At 48.7% G+C, this 17,583-nt stretch overlaps 1 protein-coding gene across 1 annotated transcript; it reads left to right on the forward strand.

Moving 5' to 3' along the window:
• Positions 1-7,420: 7,420 nt before the first annotated feature.
• Positions 7,421-17,407, forward strand: LOC310670390 (uncharacterized protein). Its single transcript, XM_083425655.1, has 4 exons — positions 7,421-7,557; positions 9,782-10,961; positions 12,349-12,604; positions 15,079-17,407. The coding sequence occupies exons 2-4, from the start codon at positions 10,164-10,166 to the stop codon at positions 15,759-15,761; spliced, it is 1,737 nt and encodes a 578-aa protein (XP_083281781.1). The 5' UTR covers positions 7,421-7,557; positions 9,782-10,163; the 3' UTR covers positions 15,762-17,407.
• The last annotated feature ends 176 nt before the right edge of the window (positions 17,408-17,583 follow it).

A 17,583-nucleotide genomic window follows, 5' to 3' on the forward strand; every position in this document is an offset into this window, starting at 1 on the left:
ACTCCCAGGATTTATACATATTCCCTTTATTGTGTATTTGTGATTTCTGTGCATGATGCTACTGTCTATACAATCCCAGTTTCGATACCAATTGTGGCCACAAAGGTTTGCAGTCTTCATATTAACTCTATCACAGAATAGCTACTAAAGTAGCTGCATAGATGGTCCAGCATCAATCCATGACTAATGCACTATTATTGCATCAATGGCATCTTGCAATGTTTTGTTGTTTAGTCATTTAGTCATGTCCGACTCTTCGTGACCCCATGGACCAGAGCACGCCAGGCACTCCTGCCTCCCGCAGTTTGGTCAAACTCATGCTGGTAGCTTCGAGAACACTGTCCAACCATTTTGTCCTCTGTCGTCCCCTTCTCCTTGTGCCCTCCATCTTTCCCAACATCAGGGTCTTTTCCAGGGAGTCTTCTCTTCTGTTGAGGTGGCCAAAGTATCTGTTTCAGGATCTGTCCTTCCAGTGAGCACACTGGCAAAAGTCCTCCAGTCTGAAGGGGCCCCTCAACAGCCTGCAAGGGAGATGTGGGAGCTTTTCTTTAATACAATTTCATTTTTTTGGCTTTCATATACCTCCCAAATACCTCTGGGCTGTTAACAAATTCAAATATAACTGGTTAAAAATCTACAATAGAAAAGCTGCACCAACATCAACGCCACAATAATGTTAAACCATAAAAATCAACACAATCAATACAGCCCTAAAAACCAACAAGAAGGAAAACAAAATAGTTATAAGAATTCAAGTATATTAAACCATACTTATTAAAAGCCAGGGCGGGGGGAGGGAGAGAAGATGCAGGCGATACTGAAAAGACTCTCTGTGCAGTGGTGTAGGAAGGGGGTGTGTGGTGGGTGAGGGGGGTGACAAAATGGCAAAAATAAAACAAAATAAAAATGGGCCCATGAAACTTTTTTCAGCTCACAACAAACGCAATGAAACATGGCTGGCACTGAGCACCACATCACGGGGGCCGGCACTTACTGCGGGGCCTGCAGCGTGCCCAAGCCACATGTCTCTCCTGTGAGTGACGTGGTGGCTTGGGTGCCTGCAGGCTCTGCACTGCCTAAAATGGCAGTGTGGGGCTTGCATCTGCCCACTGCCTCTCCCTCAGCCGCCCTACTGCTGAGGGGGAGGTGGCGGAGAGGCTTTGTGCAGTGCGCCCTGCCCTGGCACACCCTACCCACCCACTTCCCCATTGCCATTGCCTCTATGAAGGAGCATCCCACATTTACTGTGGGGACCACAGGAATGATGTCATATAAATTATATAGGGCAGACATAACCATCATCTCTGGATTCAGTGAGATTTCTCTCTGAGGAAGTGTGGAGGTGGGAAGGCTGCATTTGCAAAGGGTTGGAAGTTGGGGCTTCACAGTCAGTTTTCTTATTTCCTTCCTGCCTGAGATCCACAAGGCTATGAGCTTTAGTTGCAAACATGGGTGGAGGGATTGTTCTCCAGTAATCTATTAATACAATTATGTGGGCATTTTAACAACTGTTGGAGGTCTTGTCATGAGAGGAAGGTAAACAACAGAACCAGGATTGCAGGGGGTGGTGGGTGAATCCTTTTGAGGAATAGGTTGTTTACTGGGACGGTTAAAGTGTTTCCCTCTCTGGAAGGACACCACTGCATAGGGAATTCTGGGAAAGCGGAGGGAAAAGAAAATTCCAGATTTTGTTTCATTGTTTCCTCCGAGTGTGACTGGAATGACTCCTCTCACAGGGCACCTGCAAAGATGTCAATTTTGCTCTTAACTAGAGATCCTGAGGTGGGTTTCAGATCCCCACAGAAAAAAGTAAGGGAGGAGGGTCTCCCCAGAGAACGAGGCTCCTGAGAACGTGTAGAGTTTGGCTCCTGAGTCAGCGTCAGAAAAAGACACACATCCCCCTTCATAGTCCAGAGTCACTCGGATCCTCTTGGGCTCCTCACTCAGTGATAGAGAGGAATGACGGGAGTTGAAGGCCTTGTACTCACCTCTCCACTTCCCCACAACCCAGACCCCTCCCTCAGGGCTTAAAGAGAAGCAGCCCTTTCTCTTCACAGACTTCCTGGCAATCCCTACAGTCCACCATTCTCCCTCATTTCCCACACTGACTTCCCAGAAATCTCTGCCTGCTGTGAATCCCTCACATCCCAATACACAAGGCTGGTCATTGAATCTCTCAGGATTGTCACACAGGGCTTGAGGTTTGTCTCTCTTTCTCACGCTTTTCTGATCCTCGGACAGGATGAGTCTGGATCCAGAGTGACATTTGCTGTTGGGGAGAAGATGAGGGAAAGAGAAGAGAGGCAGAATCAGCTGAGAGAAAGAAACGGTCACCCTGTTCCAAAATAACACCCAGAAGAACCAAATTTCCTCACAGACAGATGGGGCTTCCTCATGTTTCATTCAGGATTGGGACCCTCCCCTCTTTCTCCCAGACTCAGAAAAAATTACCTTCCCTGTGGGCTTAAAAAAATTTTTTTTGTTCCTTTTTACTCAGTGTATTTTATTGTGTCCCTCCTTTCAATCCAGTCAAGAAGCAAAACAATCCAGAAAATATTCCCTCAGCTCTTCTATGCAGTGAAGGGGAAGAAGGATGGAGGGGGCAAGAGGAGAAAAATGGTCCTCCTTTGAATCTCTCTGTGTTAATTGCCTTTTGGGGTTTTCAGAGGATTACGTTGATATCAGACGGAAGAAATCAATGTAGGCGACCTAATAAATGTCCTTCCCTTGCATTGTTTTCTTACAACCATGATACCACTACACACACATTTGCTGTCCTAAAGCAGGCAAAAGGTTATTTGACTAAGATTTATAAGATTTTGACTCTGGCAGTGGTGATCTTAAAGCTCCTTTAATGACCTGAAAACACAACTGCATTTTTATATTTAAGCATCTTGAAACAAGCTGTGCAGAAACTGAACTTGGCAGTTTTAGCACATCAAAGACAAGCTGGCAGTAGTGGGTGCCTACCGGCTAGGATTGCCATATTTAAAATAGTAAAAATATGAACACCCCCCCCCAATAATAATTGCTGAGGATTTTAATGTGGGAGATTACCCCCCGAACCATATTGCCACCACAGCTAGCTACAATGTTTTTGTTCAACTTGTTTGCTCAGGCGGAGCTGCTCTTCGTTGGAGCGGGCTTCCTGAAAATTAACTACGAACCCCCAAATTTGGGATCCCCTCCAAATCTGTGCCAAAGTTTTGCAAGGAGAGCCTCAGCATCCGGACAGAACGATGGGAGTGGAGACGCTCCTTCAGGTATACTGGGCCGAGGCCGTTTAGGGCTTTAAAGGTCAACACCAGCACTTTGAATTGTGCTCGGAAACTTACTGGGAGCCAATGTAGGTCTTTCAATACCAGTGTTATGTGGTCTCCCCCAGTCACCAGTCTAGCTGCCGCATTCTGGATTAGTTGTAGTTTCCGAGTCACCTTCAAAGGTAGCCCCACGTAGAGCGCATTTCAGTAGTCCAAGCGGGAGATAACTAGAGCATGCACCACTCTGGCGAGACAGTCCGCGGGCAGGTAGGGTCTCAGCCTGCGTACCAGATGGAGTTGGTAGACAGCTGCCCTGGATACAGAATTGACCTGCGCCTCCATGGACAGCTGTGAGTCCAAAATGACTCCCAGGCTGCGCACCTGGTCCTTCAGGGGCACAGTTACCCCATTCAGGACCAGGGAGTCCCCCACACCAGCCCGCCCCCTGTCCCCCCAAAACAGTACTTCTGTCTTCTCAGGATTCAACTTCAATCCATTAGCCGCCATCCATCCTCCAACTGTAGTCCAACATCATCCAGGACACCATGTCGGCTACCCCGATACAGAGAATCCAATTGTTAATACAAAAGATTTATGAAGCAATCTCAAAAACAATGAGCCAGAGGCTTTGCTGAATTCAGAGATACTTATGTCGGGGGAAGTGTAGAGGTGGTGAGGATAAATTTGCATGGGTGGGGTTAAGCTGGTGCATCACAGATATTCTTTGCATTTCCTTCCCACCTGAGGTCCACAAGGCAATGAGCGTTAGTTGCAAAAGTGGGAAGGGATTGTTTTCTAGGAATACATGTGTATTTTAACAAGTTGGTGAGTAATGAAAAGCTGGTCAAAGTTAGTGGAGGCTGAACCCTTTTGATGAACAAATTGTTAATTGACACGGTTAAAGTATTATGGTCTGTTAAGGACTCAGATGCAGGGGAAATTCTGGGAAAGGGAAGGAAAGAGAAAATCCCGGGTTTTGTTCCCTTTCTTATTTCTGCTGATTGTGACTCCTCTCGAAAGGTCTCTGCAAAAAGGTCAAAACTGGCAAATGTTTTCATCTCAGTCATTCTGGTGTGGAGAGAAACTTCAGCTGGGCTTGTGAGGCAGATTTAGTCTCCCCAGGAGATCCTGAGGGGGGCTTTTTCTCCCTGCAGCCAAATGAGAGGGAGGAGGGTCTCTCCAGAGAATGAGTCTTCTGAGAACGTGTAGAGTTCGGCTCCTGAGTAAGCATCAGAGAAAGACAAACATCCTCCTTCATAGTCCAGAGTCACCAGGATCCTCATGGGCTCCTCACTTAGGAGGAGAATGGTGATGATTGTGGAGGGTGGGAGGAGGACAGAAAATCAGTGGGGCAGGAATGAAATGCAGTAGCCTGGTGAACAGGGATCATTTCATGCTGCAACGTTTTGTTACAGGTGCCCATAACTGGAGCCTGTTCAGAAAGCACATTGTGTGGGGCAGGACGTAAACAACTGATTTGCTCAGAAGTAGCTGCTCCTCGTTTCAAAACTTTTAAGAACCGGGGACAGATATACACAGTGTGTAAACTGAACAGTTATATCCAATGTTTGTCCTACTAAGAGCAAACATATTAAAATCAATAGGTACACTAATATGGGTGAACCAATCAGTTGTTCCATATACAGTTCTAACTGTAGCTTCTTGTCCCGCATAGAGATTTCTCAACTGTCTCTATGCGGGACAAGAAGCTACAGTTAGAACTGGATATGGAACAACTGACTGGTTCAAAATTGGGAAAGAGGTACGAGAAGGCTGTATTGTCTCCCTGCTTATTTAACTTATATGCAGAATTCATCATGCGAAAGGCTGGGCTGGATGAATCCCAAGCCGGAATTAAGATTGCCGGAAGAAATATCAACAATCTCAGATATGCAGATGACACAACCTTGATGGCAGAAAGCGAGGAGGAATTAAAGAACCTTTTAATGATGGTGAAAGAGGAGAGCGCAAAATATGGTCTGAAGTTCAACCTCAAAAAAACTAAGATCATGGCCACTGGTCCCATCACCTCCTGGCAAATAGAAGGGGAAGAAATGGAGGCAGTGAGAGATTTTACTTTCTTGGACTTCATGAACACTGCAGATGGTGACAGCAGTCACAAAATTAAAAGATGCCTGCTTCTGGGGAGAAAAGCAATGACAAACCAAGACAGCATCTTAAAAAGCAGAGACATCACCTTGCCGACAAAGGTCCATGTAGTTAAAGCTATGGTTTTCCCAGTTGTGATGTATGGAAGTGAGAGCTGGACCATACAGAAGGCTGATCACCAAAGAATTGATGCTTTTGAATTATGGTGCTGGAGGAGACTCTTGAGAGTCCCATGGACTGCAAGAAGATCAAACCTCTCCATTCTGAAGAAAATCAGCCCTGAGTGCTCACTGGAAGGACAGATCGTGAAGCTGAGGCTCCAATACTTTGGCCACCTCATGATAAGGGAAGACTCCCTGGAAAAGCCCCTGATGTTGGGAAAGATGGAGGGCACAAGGAGAAGGGGACGACAGAGGACGAGATGGTTGGACAGTGTTCTCGAAGCTACCAGCATGAGTCTGACCAAACTGCGGGAGGCAGTGGAAGACAGGAGTGCCTGGCATGCTCTGGTCCATGGGGTCACAAAGAGTCGGACATGACTAAACAACAACAACTCTCACTATAACTTATTTTCTTATCAAATTATTTTTCCCCTATGGTTATGTTTTGTTTTTTACATAAAACTAATAAATGACAAAAGAATTAATGGCTAATTGCCTGAGATGGAAAGTGGGCATTAGAGACCTGTTATGAATAACATAATTTTTAGACAGTACTTTGCAGCAGTCTCCAAGTGCATTATCCAATAGATGGGCTTTCCCACCAATAAGTGCGGGTGGGCAGGAAATAAAGGCAGTCTTACTGTCTTAAACCAGGGACGCGGGTGGCGCTGTGGGTAAAAGCCTCAGTGCCTAGGGCTTGCCGTAAGGTTGGCGGTTCGAATCCCCGCGGCGGGGTGTGCTCCCGTTGTTCGGTCCCAGCTCCTGCCAACCTAGCAGTTCGAAAGCACTCTTGGGTGCAAGTAGATAAATAAGGACCGCTTACTAGCGGGAAGGTAAACGGCGTTTCCGTGTGCGGCTCTGGCTCGCCAGAGCAGCGATGTCATGCTGGCCACGTGACCCGGAAGTGTCTCCGGAAAGCGCTGGCCCCCGGCCTCTTTGAGTGAGATGGGCGCACAACCCTAGAGTCTGTCAAGACTGGCCTGTATGGGCAGGGGTACCTTTACCTTTTACTGTCTTAAATTCTAAAATTACTTCCTCCCTTCATCCTCCAGGCAGGAGATTCTATGCATTTAACCAATGCAGGGTGCTCTGTCACAACACGTGTTTCCTTGATTGAAAGCATCCCAAACAGCAGATCCACTGCCCTTATTTGCATTTTATAATCAATAACTAGATTTCTATTCATGACAACAGTGTTTCCGAAGCCTCTGAGCAATGAGGCTTATTTCTTACAGAGGTGCACTGCAGTGGACATGCAGAACAGGATCTCATGCAATTTCAGGGTTCCACCATGTCAAAATGAAATAAAGCAATCCTTGTTGTTTTGATTTATTGCACACTTTTCACCTTAAGGTCTCTGGGCAGGTCACAATCTTTTTTTAAAAAAAAAAAATTAGAAATGGGCAGGGGGAGAATTACAACCACAGGATTGGGGTAGGTTCTAAATATCATTACAGTATAATCATCATCATTATTATTCCCTGACTTTTTCCCTGATGAGACTCAAGGTGGCTCATAGATAAAACAGAAACAGCTAAAAACGTGGGGGGGGGGGGGAACAACCCTAAAAATCAATTAAACATTGCAAATAATCTGTTAAAACATACAGATAAGTACCATCAAAAACATCACAGCACCAACCCTTTCCTTAAAAACAGTTCGCAAAAGCCTGTTGGGACAATAAAGTCCCAACTTTGAAGGGGAACAAGCTTATTTATATAAATAAATAAGGCCCTGACTATGCAGAACAAAGCCTTTGGCCCTTGAGAAATCCACTCACTCACAGGTCGCAGCGAAAGACGCTGCTCCCTCCTTTTTTCCTTCGCTTCCCGTCTGAAGGGTTAAAACGAGCGGCGCCCCCTGCGCCTAGACAAACCCGGAAGTGCGAGGTCGGGCGAGTTTCCTCTTCCTGTGCTTTCCTCTTGGCTTGGGTGGGAAGCAGCGGCAGCAGCAGCCTCTCGGGCTGCATCTAAAACTCGGGCGCCTGGGGGGCTGCGGAAGGATCCGGAGTCTGCAGCCGGCGAGAGGTGGGTCGAGATGATCTGCGGGGCGGGGTGGGGGAGGGTGGAAAGAGGGAGGAGATGAGCAGGGGAGGGGGGGAGAGCGAGGGATGGAGGAGACAGGAGGAGGGGGCAAGAATATAGCCCCCCCCAAAGAGACAGCTCCCCACCCCCCCAACAAACCCTTTCACCCAGATCAAGTGGGGCAGGAGGGGCTCTGTGCTGCTTCTCCACCCAATTCAAGAGCCGAGCCGAGAGGGGATGGATGTGGGGGGAGTGAAGACTCTGCAAGGACGGGGGGGCGGGGGAAACAGAGAGAGAATGACATAATCCTGGGAACAAAGGAAGGGCACCGCCGCTGCCCAATTTTTAAATTAGGTTTTAGCTTGCGTTTTCTTTGCCCTCCTCGTCCCTCTTTCCTTTCTTTGCATCGCCTGTCAGTTGCATAGAAATCGTTAGAGATGCCACATAACTACTGTATGAGATTATGTGCAGCGGATGGGGGCTAAGAGCTGTGCAGCTGCAGGCAGGGTTTGTGTGGCTCTAAAGGAGCTGTCCAGCACTCCTGTCAAACCGCCACAGCCCCCTACCCCAACCCCTGCGTGCAAGTATCAAAATATTGAAAGGAGGTTGGGGCCCTCAGCCAGAGAATAAGCAGGAAGATTCACTGACACCTGGCAGCTCTTTGCTAGGTTTTTTTTGCAGAAAGTTGGTCTGCAGATTTCGCTCCCTCTCACCTCAGGCTTCTGTCTCTCCGCTCACACCCCTTGACACTTCCTTCAGTCCCCATATGTTATCCAAGGAGCACAGCTGAGTGGTGGGACATCTGTTCTGCCTCCAGAAGGCCATGGGTTCAGTCCCTGGGATCTAAGAATATACAAACATAAGGAGGGCTCTGCTGGATCAGGCCAGTGGCCCATCTAGTCCAGCACCCTAGTCTCACCGTGGCTGGCCTGTGGGGAAACCTGCATTGATCAGGACCTGAACACAGGAGCACCCCCCCCCCTACACACACACCTTCCAGCAACTGGTATTCAGATGCATTATTGCCTCTGACTGGAGCAAAACCATCTCGGGGGGGGGGGGGGAGGTCCCTGCCTGAAACCCTGGAGACCTGCTTCTGTGTAAGGCAACTTTCTGCGTTCCCACATAATCCAGCGTGTTGGCCCTTGCCCTCCATGCATACCATCCATCTGCTTCCTGCCACAGTCCTCTTGTGTTCATTCACACAATCTTTGAGCACACCTTTTTCCTGTCGCCTCTCGTTCCACTTCCTTGCGGACAGCCTCTGTGTCTGTCCTGATTTAGGACTCCCAGCTGTGCAGAAAGTGTGTTTCATGGGCTGTGAAGGTGAAGACAGTTCCCCCCCCCCCAAAAAAATGTGGAACACGTCTCTGGACTTGGCAGAGCTGGGTGCTGGCAACTGGAATCCTTGGGTGGTTTGCAGGGCCCATGCTGCCTGGTCTAACCCCCATCCCCGCCTTTAATTCCCCCCCTTGGTGCAACACTCATGAACTTTGGAGCAAATAACTCTATTGCTATTGTAGCTAGACTGGCCTTCAGGTCTGTCTCCAATCCCTGATCGAAGTGTTGGGTGCGACTTCTTAGAGCCCTAAACAGCTAAGGCGAGGATTCCTGGAGGATGGGATCCTGCCCCCTGACCATTCCTATTAACTTGAGCACAGTGGAGGTTCACCCAGCATCAGAGACACAGTTGTACAGAACCCGGGAACAAGCATCTCTTTCAAATTACAGAGTTACTCATTTAGTCCCTACGTAGCGGAATGGCATCATCTGTGAGTCTGCCTGCTGTGTTTCTAGTTAAGTCACTTCTCTGGGCTTGCAGTCAGGCCTTCTGTGAGGAGTTTAGTTGTTTAGTCATGTCCGACTCTTCATGACCCCATGGACCAGAGCACGCCAGGCACTCCTGTCTTCCACTGTCTCCCGCAGTTTGGTCAAACTCATGCTGGTAGCTTCGAAAACACTGTCCAACCATCTCGTCCTCTGTCGTCCCCTTCTCCTTGTGCCCTACATCTTTCCCAACATCAGGGTCTTTTCCAGGGATTCTTCTCTTCTCATGAGGTGGCCAAAGTATTGGAGCCTCAGCTTCACGATCTGTCCTTCCAGTGAGCACTCAGGGCCGATTTCCTTCAGAATGGATAGGTTTGATCTTCTTGCAGTCCATGGGACTCTCAAGAGTCTCCTCCAGCACCATAATTCAAAAGCATCTTTATTCCCCTTCCTCCTGCAGGTGCAGAGCACAAGAAGGCATTTCCAACTCCTGTATCTTGCCCTGAAGACCCTGCTTGGATTGGGTCATTCGCCTTGCGACACTAACAGAACAGCATCCTCCTCCTGCCAGATGATTTCCCCATCTCTGCTGCGGACTTAAGCTTCCATTTGGCGGCTAGTTTTACCAGAAAACCTGCTCTGAGGAATTGGGGGTGGGCAGGCACCCCCACCCACCCCCAACAGGACAAGCCCCCTTTCTTCTCCCTGGAAGTCTGTCCGCTCCCCTCCTTTACCTCTGCTTTTGCCTTTGGGGAGAGGCAATAGGGTATCCCTCGGGTGGCCAGATTTGGCCCACGGGCCTCCGACGCGAGACAGGAATTTCCCCTGCGGGTTGACACAATATGGCTACGGGAAGAGGGGAAACGGCTGCCCTCCACCTGCAGTTCCAGGGTGCTCCAGAACCAGGAATGCAGCCAGCGATGAAAATGGAGGCGCAAGACCCATCTGGTCACGAACTAGGGGGAGGGGCAGCTTCCCGCTTCCTTCCGGTTGGCTCCATGCGGGAGTTTTTGGCCGGCGAAGCTCCTCAGCAGGTGAAGCAGGAGCCGGACGAGAGTTTGCAGCAGCACTGGGAGGCCCAGAGGCAGGAGTTCCCCAAGGCAGTGCCCTATCCCCAGCCAGGGTGGCGGAACCCACCATTGCACAAGCCCTTGCAGTGGGACACCAATTCATTCCAGACCTCCTATGAGGCAGCTGCCAACCCGAGCCAGTGGCCCCCCGGAGGGTGGGTAGCCCAGAGCCTGCCGGGCCTCAGCCGGGAAGCCCAGCCAGTCTACGGCGGCTCCGGGCACCGAGAGAGAAGGGGCTACGGGAGCGTGAAGGAGGAGACGCCCGGTGATGACACGGTCAGCATGGAGGTGCGGCGCCAGCGCTTCCGGCGCCACCGCTACCAGGAGGCCGAGGGGCCCCGGGAAGTCTGCCGGCAGCTGCAGGAGCTCTGCCACCAGTGGCTGAGGCCCGAGAGGCACAGCAAGGAGCAGATCCTGGAGGCCGTGGTCGTGGAGCAGTTCCTGACAGTCCTGCCCCAGGAAATCCAGAACTGGGTCCGGGAGCACAGCCCAGAAACCTGCGCCCAAGCCGTCGCCTTGTCGGAAGACTTCCTGATGAGGCAGCGAGAAGCCCAGAGAAAAGAACAGCAGGTAATTATTATTGTTTTTAAGTGTCTCTAATAAAATGGGGGCTGGGAAAGAAGAGACAACTTATTTTCCAAACCCCATCCTGTGAAAACAAAACGCTAGACCAGAAGGAAATCCTGGAGGAATGATGCACAGACTGTACACTCGTTGAAGATTACATAGGAATAGTGTATGTTCAGTTTCTGTACACTGGTTGTACACTCACTGAACGTAATGTGTAAATAGCCCTAACAGACTGCAAACTTTGTGTGTGTTTGTACGGTTGTGAAATCATGTAAGAAACAGGACCACCTTTAATGAAAGCATTTAGGAAAACCATGAAGTGTGTGTGTGTATACTGCTGATGACAGCTGTGGAGCCTCCATGCTCAGACGAAGTGTACCTTTGAATGCTAGTTGCTGGGGGATGGAAAACAGTGGTGGGTTCTTTCAGCAGAGGTTTCCAAAAGTTTGTTTGCTCCTTTGGGGAACAGGAATCCAAACTAGAAATACCTTTTGTCCAATTCAACAGGGCGGAATGTCTTATCAAAGTTATTGTCTGTCTATCTATCTATCTATCTATTTATACCCTGCCTTATCCCCTGAAGGGGGTTCAAGGCAGCTAACAGATAAAAACAAAAACAGGTAAACAGGTGAGGTCCCAACTAAAAAAGAATGGCAACTTGCAGATTTAACATATAGAATAAGAGAACAAGAAGAACATTATGTTTAAAGAAGATCGGAAAATGTTTATTGAATATATAGGGAGAAATTGTGTACATTTGAAAACATTGGCAGCATTGAGATAAATTCAACAGTGTAAATAAGTTTTGACGGATGTGATATTGGAATACTGAATGGTTTAGTTCATGTAAAATATGCAGGGATTTGCAGTATGCAAAATGAACCATGGAAAGAGAAGAAGGAAAGTCGTTGATATTTTAAGGTTGTTTAAATGAATATTCTAAAATGTAAAACAGAAATATTTAATAAAAATTATACACAGCCGTACCTTGGTTCTCGAACGCCTTGGTACTCGTACGTTTTGGCTCCCGAACACTGCAAACCAGGAAGTAAGTGTTCCGGTTTGCAAATGTTTTTCGGAAGCCGAACGTCCAACGTGGCTTCCACTTCACCGCAGGAAGCTCCTGCAGCCAATCAGAAGCCGCACCTTGGTTTTCGAACGGTTTCAGGAACGGATTAAGTTTGAGAACCAAGGTACGACTGTATATAAAAAGAGAAAAACGCATCGCTAAAATACAATTTGACATTGGTAGAATGAAAACTATAAACATGTATGTAATGTTGGTCTGGTCTGGTTTGAATGGAGAGTCGTTTTGCGGCACAGAGTTTCTTCCAAGCAGTATTGCCAGTCCCTCCCTGGCCTGATCTTTCCTCTTTGCTCTTTCCAGGCTCTATGGACCTTTGATGAGGTGGTGGTGAACACCCCCATGCCGCAGCAGTACCCCTCTGTGGCGCAACAGGTACACTACCCCACAGTGGCGCTGCCAATGCAGTACCCGCCCCTGGCCCAGCCGGTGGCGTTTCCTGCCATCGGACCGCAGGCTCCAAATCCTATTGTGCCGGACAGAGCACCGCCCAATGCCGGGAGAACGCTGATCTGCCGGGAACCTGTGCCTGAAGGAGGCAGGAGTCTCAGGCCGTATGGTAAGGATTGTCCGAGGCAGCTACACCGGAGTTTATTTTGAACACTTTGTGGGAGCCCAGTCTAAGGCGTCTCTGGTCCATCAAGGTCTATGGCATGAATCAGACCTCTGTCTCTGGAGAAGGGGGGAGTCTACAGGTTGTTGGATCTGTTTTGAGCATAAGAAGATCTCTGCTGGATCAAGTCCAGCCTCCTCTTCTCACAGTGGCCAACCAGATGCCTGCAGGAAACCTTCCAGGTGGGACCTGAACACAACAGCACTCTGCTTCCTGGGGTTTCCAGCATTCAGAAGCATGCTGCTTCCGATTGTGAGCGCTAGTAGCCTTTGATAGCTTTTCCCTCCTTGATTGGGTATTGCGGCGTTCACACAGGACGTTTAACGGTCTATTGATCCCTGTGCCGCCACTGTGCTCACTTCCCCGCTGCCACCAACCCGTTACTCTCAGGTAAAACACTGAGTCCAGACAGTTGTTAAAATCGAACCAAATAAACAAGTTCATTTTATAAACATTAACAAGTTGATGGTTTGTCAGATAAAATTCCTGTCAGTATCTTAACTTTAGTTTCTTTACCGGCCTATACCTTCCTAATAACTTCTGACTGAGTATCTCATCTGTTTGACTTGACTCCTCTTAACAAATTCTTTCTCACACACATCAGACTAGCCCAAGCCACAGACTTATCCTGTCTCTTCTAACTCCAGACTGTCTTCTCAACCACCCTAACTCTAACTCCAACTCCTCCCCTTGGGTTCCCATTGGTTAGTCATTTTACAATTAGTTAACCCTTTCCTTATGAACCCAGTATGATGTCACACACCTAGGAGGGCAAACGCCACATGTATAATCCTTCTTTAAAGACATTTCATAGAATCATAGAATCATAGAGTTGGAAGAGACCACAAGGGCCATCGAGTCCAACACCCTGCCAAGCAGGAAACACCATCAGAGCACTCCTGACATGTTGGGGGCCTTCACTGCCTCCTGGAGGACCAAGATCCCTAGTTCTACTATGCACTATGTGAAGTACTTGAATCCCCCAAATCGACTTTTTCAACAAACTTGTGTCCTGTCACCTCTTGTCTTTTCTCTAAACTAAAAGGTCCCAGACGCTGCAAACTTTAGTCATAGACAGCATAAACCTGGAGCTCCTCTCTCACTTGGCATAACTATACAACTGTCTATATCGGGCATAGGCCACCTTCGGCCCGCCATATGTTTTGGCCTACAACTCCCATGATCCCTAGCTAGCAGGACCAGTGGTCAGGGATGATGGGAACTGTAGTCCAAAACATCGGGAGGGCCAAAGGTTACCTATGCCTGGTCTATATGTTATTTGCTGTAATTCCAATTCAAGCTTTTGAAGCTTGATATGTCTATTTTTTGTACCCACCTTATTTCTTTCAGTTGTTTTAAACTGTTTGAGTATTGTGTCTTATTTGCCCTGGGACCTTAGAGTGAAGGGACTAATACAACAACAGTAGTGCTAATAATGTGTGGCCTCGAGTTTTGGGGCTGGGAGGGGGGGGGGACTGGTGGAATCCCGCTTTTGTGTCAGTTCAGGTGGGCAAAACAAAAATTCCATGTTGCTCAAGTTAACAGCCGCAGTCGGTATCCAGAGAAGTGTCCCACACTACAAGGGAGGTAAAGCCAAGAGAAGCAGGCTCTGGCAGAGGAACTCCTCCTGAATTTGCCGTCAAAATCTCTGAATGGATGAGGACCTGGGATACAGAGAGCTTTTATATTGCAGCTCCCAGTTAGAAGGCCAGATTAGGAACCAATCCAGAGATTCCTGCAAAGAAAGGCAGGTATGGAGCTTCTGAGGCCTACACTTCTTTTTCTCAACGGTCTGGGCCTATTTTGCATTGTTGTCAAGAGAACGGTGCCTTCGTGGGGTGGAGAGCCAGAGGCATAGTGGCTTAGGTGTTGTACACCTGAAGGAGCATCTCCACCCTCATCGCTCAGCCCGGACACTGAGGTCCAGCTCCGAGGGCCTTCTGCCAGTTCCCTCACTGCGAGAAGTGAAGCTACACAGGGGTGTCCAAACTTTTTTCAAAGAGGGCCAGATTTGATGAAGTGAACATGCGTGAGGGCCAACCAAGGGGCTGACCAAAGTTGTTGACAAATTGTTGAGGTTCCTCCCCCCCCCGGTTTTTACTCCAGGAAATAAACTGCCACAGGGGCCGGATTAAACCGACCAGTGGGCTAGATTAGGCCCCCAAAACGGACTTTGGACATGCCTTCTCAGTAGTGGCTCCCGTCCTTTAGAACACCCTCCCATCAGATGTCAAGGAAATAAACAACTATCTGACTTTTAGAAGACATTTGAAGGCAGCCCTGTTTAGGGAAGTTTTTAATGTTTGATCTTTTCTCGTGTTTTTAATTTTTTTTTACTATTACTACTATTATTATTATTAAACACGTGTCCCAAACAGGGAATCTACTTTGTGTTTTTGTGTGTCCCCCAACCTATGCAGGCCCCATTCAAGAGTTCCGGAGGCCCCTCACGAACGCGGAGCGGATGCGGAACCGGCGGATGCGGAACCGGAAGCAACGCCTTGAGACCAGCATGCAGCTGGTGGAGTCGGCTTCGAGGGCCCCTTCCATGCTTTTGGACGCCATGCGCGGCTTGCACCGCCAGGACCTGAAGGCCTTTGACAGGGCCAGGCAAGAGGAGAGGCAGCACAGGAAGCAGGAGAGGCGCCAGGACAGGGCCACGGCCCAGCTGATGGTCAACGCCATTGAGCGCTCCCACAACGACCTGGGCGAGTTCCTGGGGAGGCAAACGGCCACCATGGCGGCCATCGCGGCAGTGTTCGCCGGCCAGAGGTCTCCATCGCAAGGAGCGTCCCTTGGGTACAGCTCGTACCAGGGGAATAGCAACCCACCTTGGGGCCCGCCGGAAGCTGGGACCCCTCTACCGCCCGGTCACGTGCCCGGCATGCCTTCAGAGCCCGTGGCAGGCCCAGCCGTTCCGTGCCCGGTGCCTCCTCTGGCCACCCCAGGGGGCATTTGCAACCCCATCCCAGAACCCCCTCCTACGGACGGACCACGGGAGGATGCCGCTCCAGACTCGCCCACGCCATCCACTTCTGACACCGCGTCGCGTACGCTAGACACGCGGCCGAGCAGAGGGACGAAAAGGAAGATGTGGGAATGACAAAACTGCCCTCTTGTAGTTTTCATTTGGATTTTGATGGGGTTTTCTCAATGGGCAGGGCTGCCAGAACCCTGCTCTTTTCCCATCCACCTCCCACTTACCCTGGTTTTAACAGGACAGCCCGTCTATCTATGCAAAAAAAAAAAAAAAGGCAAAAAGCTGCATGGTCAGGTTGCATACTGGTAGCCAGTGAGAGCTGTAGGGTTCAGAGCCTGTGCCGTTCCAACAGATAAAGAGGTGAGTTTTGATCCAGGAGACCTGGGTGAGTGGACCAGTGGACCCGTTGAGGCAAGTCGAATCTGCCTTTCTGTAAAATGGGAATAACCAGTCTACCTCGCAAAAGTGGTTGCGGAGGGGTGCTTTGCAAATGCAAGAGCCCCATAAACACATGCAACGTTGACTTGGTTGTACTTAGCAAGTCAATCTCTATTGCTTAGATTTTTATAAAATTTTAAGAGGTGGAGAAATGCTATTAAATATTAAAATAATAATTTAAAGGAAGGCCAAGGGCAAGAGCTGTTCCACTGAAGCAGAGTCTTGTGCCAAAACCTTCAAAGTGGCCCAGTCGATACGTCAATTTCTTATCAGCGTTTTATTTATTATATGATATTTATTATAAAATGTTTTTAATACCCCTATACTAGCTGTCCGTAGTGGCTAATCAAGCCACAAAGTTACAACAGTATTTATTATGAAATGATGTACCCGTAATTCAAAAAGAGAGTATTTTAAACCAGAAGCCAACAAAAGATTTTAAAAAGAGAGCAATGCAGCAGAGAAGAACATTGTACAATCTCTACTGGGCTTGTCATCGGTGCTATCCCATGAGGAAAGTCAGCATTATACCCATTTTACAGATGGGAAAAACCGAGGCTGAGCATAAGTAGTGAGGTATTTTTTGTTTGTTCCAAGCTCTAATACTTTAATTGACGTCGTAAAAAGCGACACGCTGGGTGGAGCTGCTACACCAGCTTCCCTGCAAGGTGGGTTGCTGCTGCTTACTGGGAGGAGGTGGAGAGAAAGAAGGCAAAGAAGTTGATGTGCTGCAAATGCACCAGTGGAGCCCATTGGGGGCTTCTGCCGATGCTTTTGCACCACACTGACCTCTCCACCTAACTTTTAACTGACCCTCCTGCTTGAGATGCAGCCATTAGCTCATGGCTGGGGGGACTTTTGGGGACCCCCCCCCATGTTGCTAGACTAGTGCTCCTCCATTGTCTTCTGAGACAGACGGATGCCAATCAACAACAGCTCCCAGCACCCAGGCCAGTTTCCCCTCCTTTTTTTTTTGCAATTCTAGATTCAAGCGCAGCTCGGTTTTCCCCAAGCCAGGCTGGCTTCCTTACTGAAATGTACCGAAGATGTCAAAACCAGCCTTTCCTTCTCCAGAAGCAGCAACAGCTTTTTTGAGACAATCTGCCTTTTAAGAACCCGGGAGGTCCCCCCCTCCCCGCCAAGACTGGCACTTGAGACATGTCATTTGGGAGCCCTCCTGGACCACGCCGTTCAGTTTTGATGGATTTTTTAAAATAAGTACTGTTTTTAAATGAACTCTGTTAACCTATCCAGCTTGCAAAACGTGTATTTATTTGTAAATGTATTCTGAGCTTTTCAAGTGGGAAGGAATAAAGGAATGGTGTGGCGGAGGGTCAGGGCAAGCTTTGAGGGTGGGATTGCCGGGGTTGGCTTGGGTTGGCTTGGGTTTGGCAAAAGATTAAGAGCAGGAGTAGGAAACCTGACGCGGAGTAAGAATAGGAAGTATTCCTACGCGGAGTAGGAGTAGGAAACTTGGGACACGGGTGTCGCTGTGGGTTAAAGCCTC

This window comes from Podarcis tiliguerta, assembly GCF_965153285.1.
Source record: "Podarcis tiliguerta genome assembly, chromosome: 2".
NCBI lineage: Eukaryota > Metazoa > Chordata > Lepidosauria > Squamata > Lacertidae > Podarcis > Podarcis tiliguerta.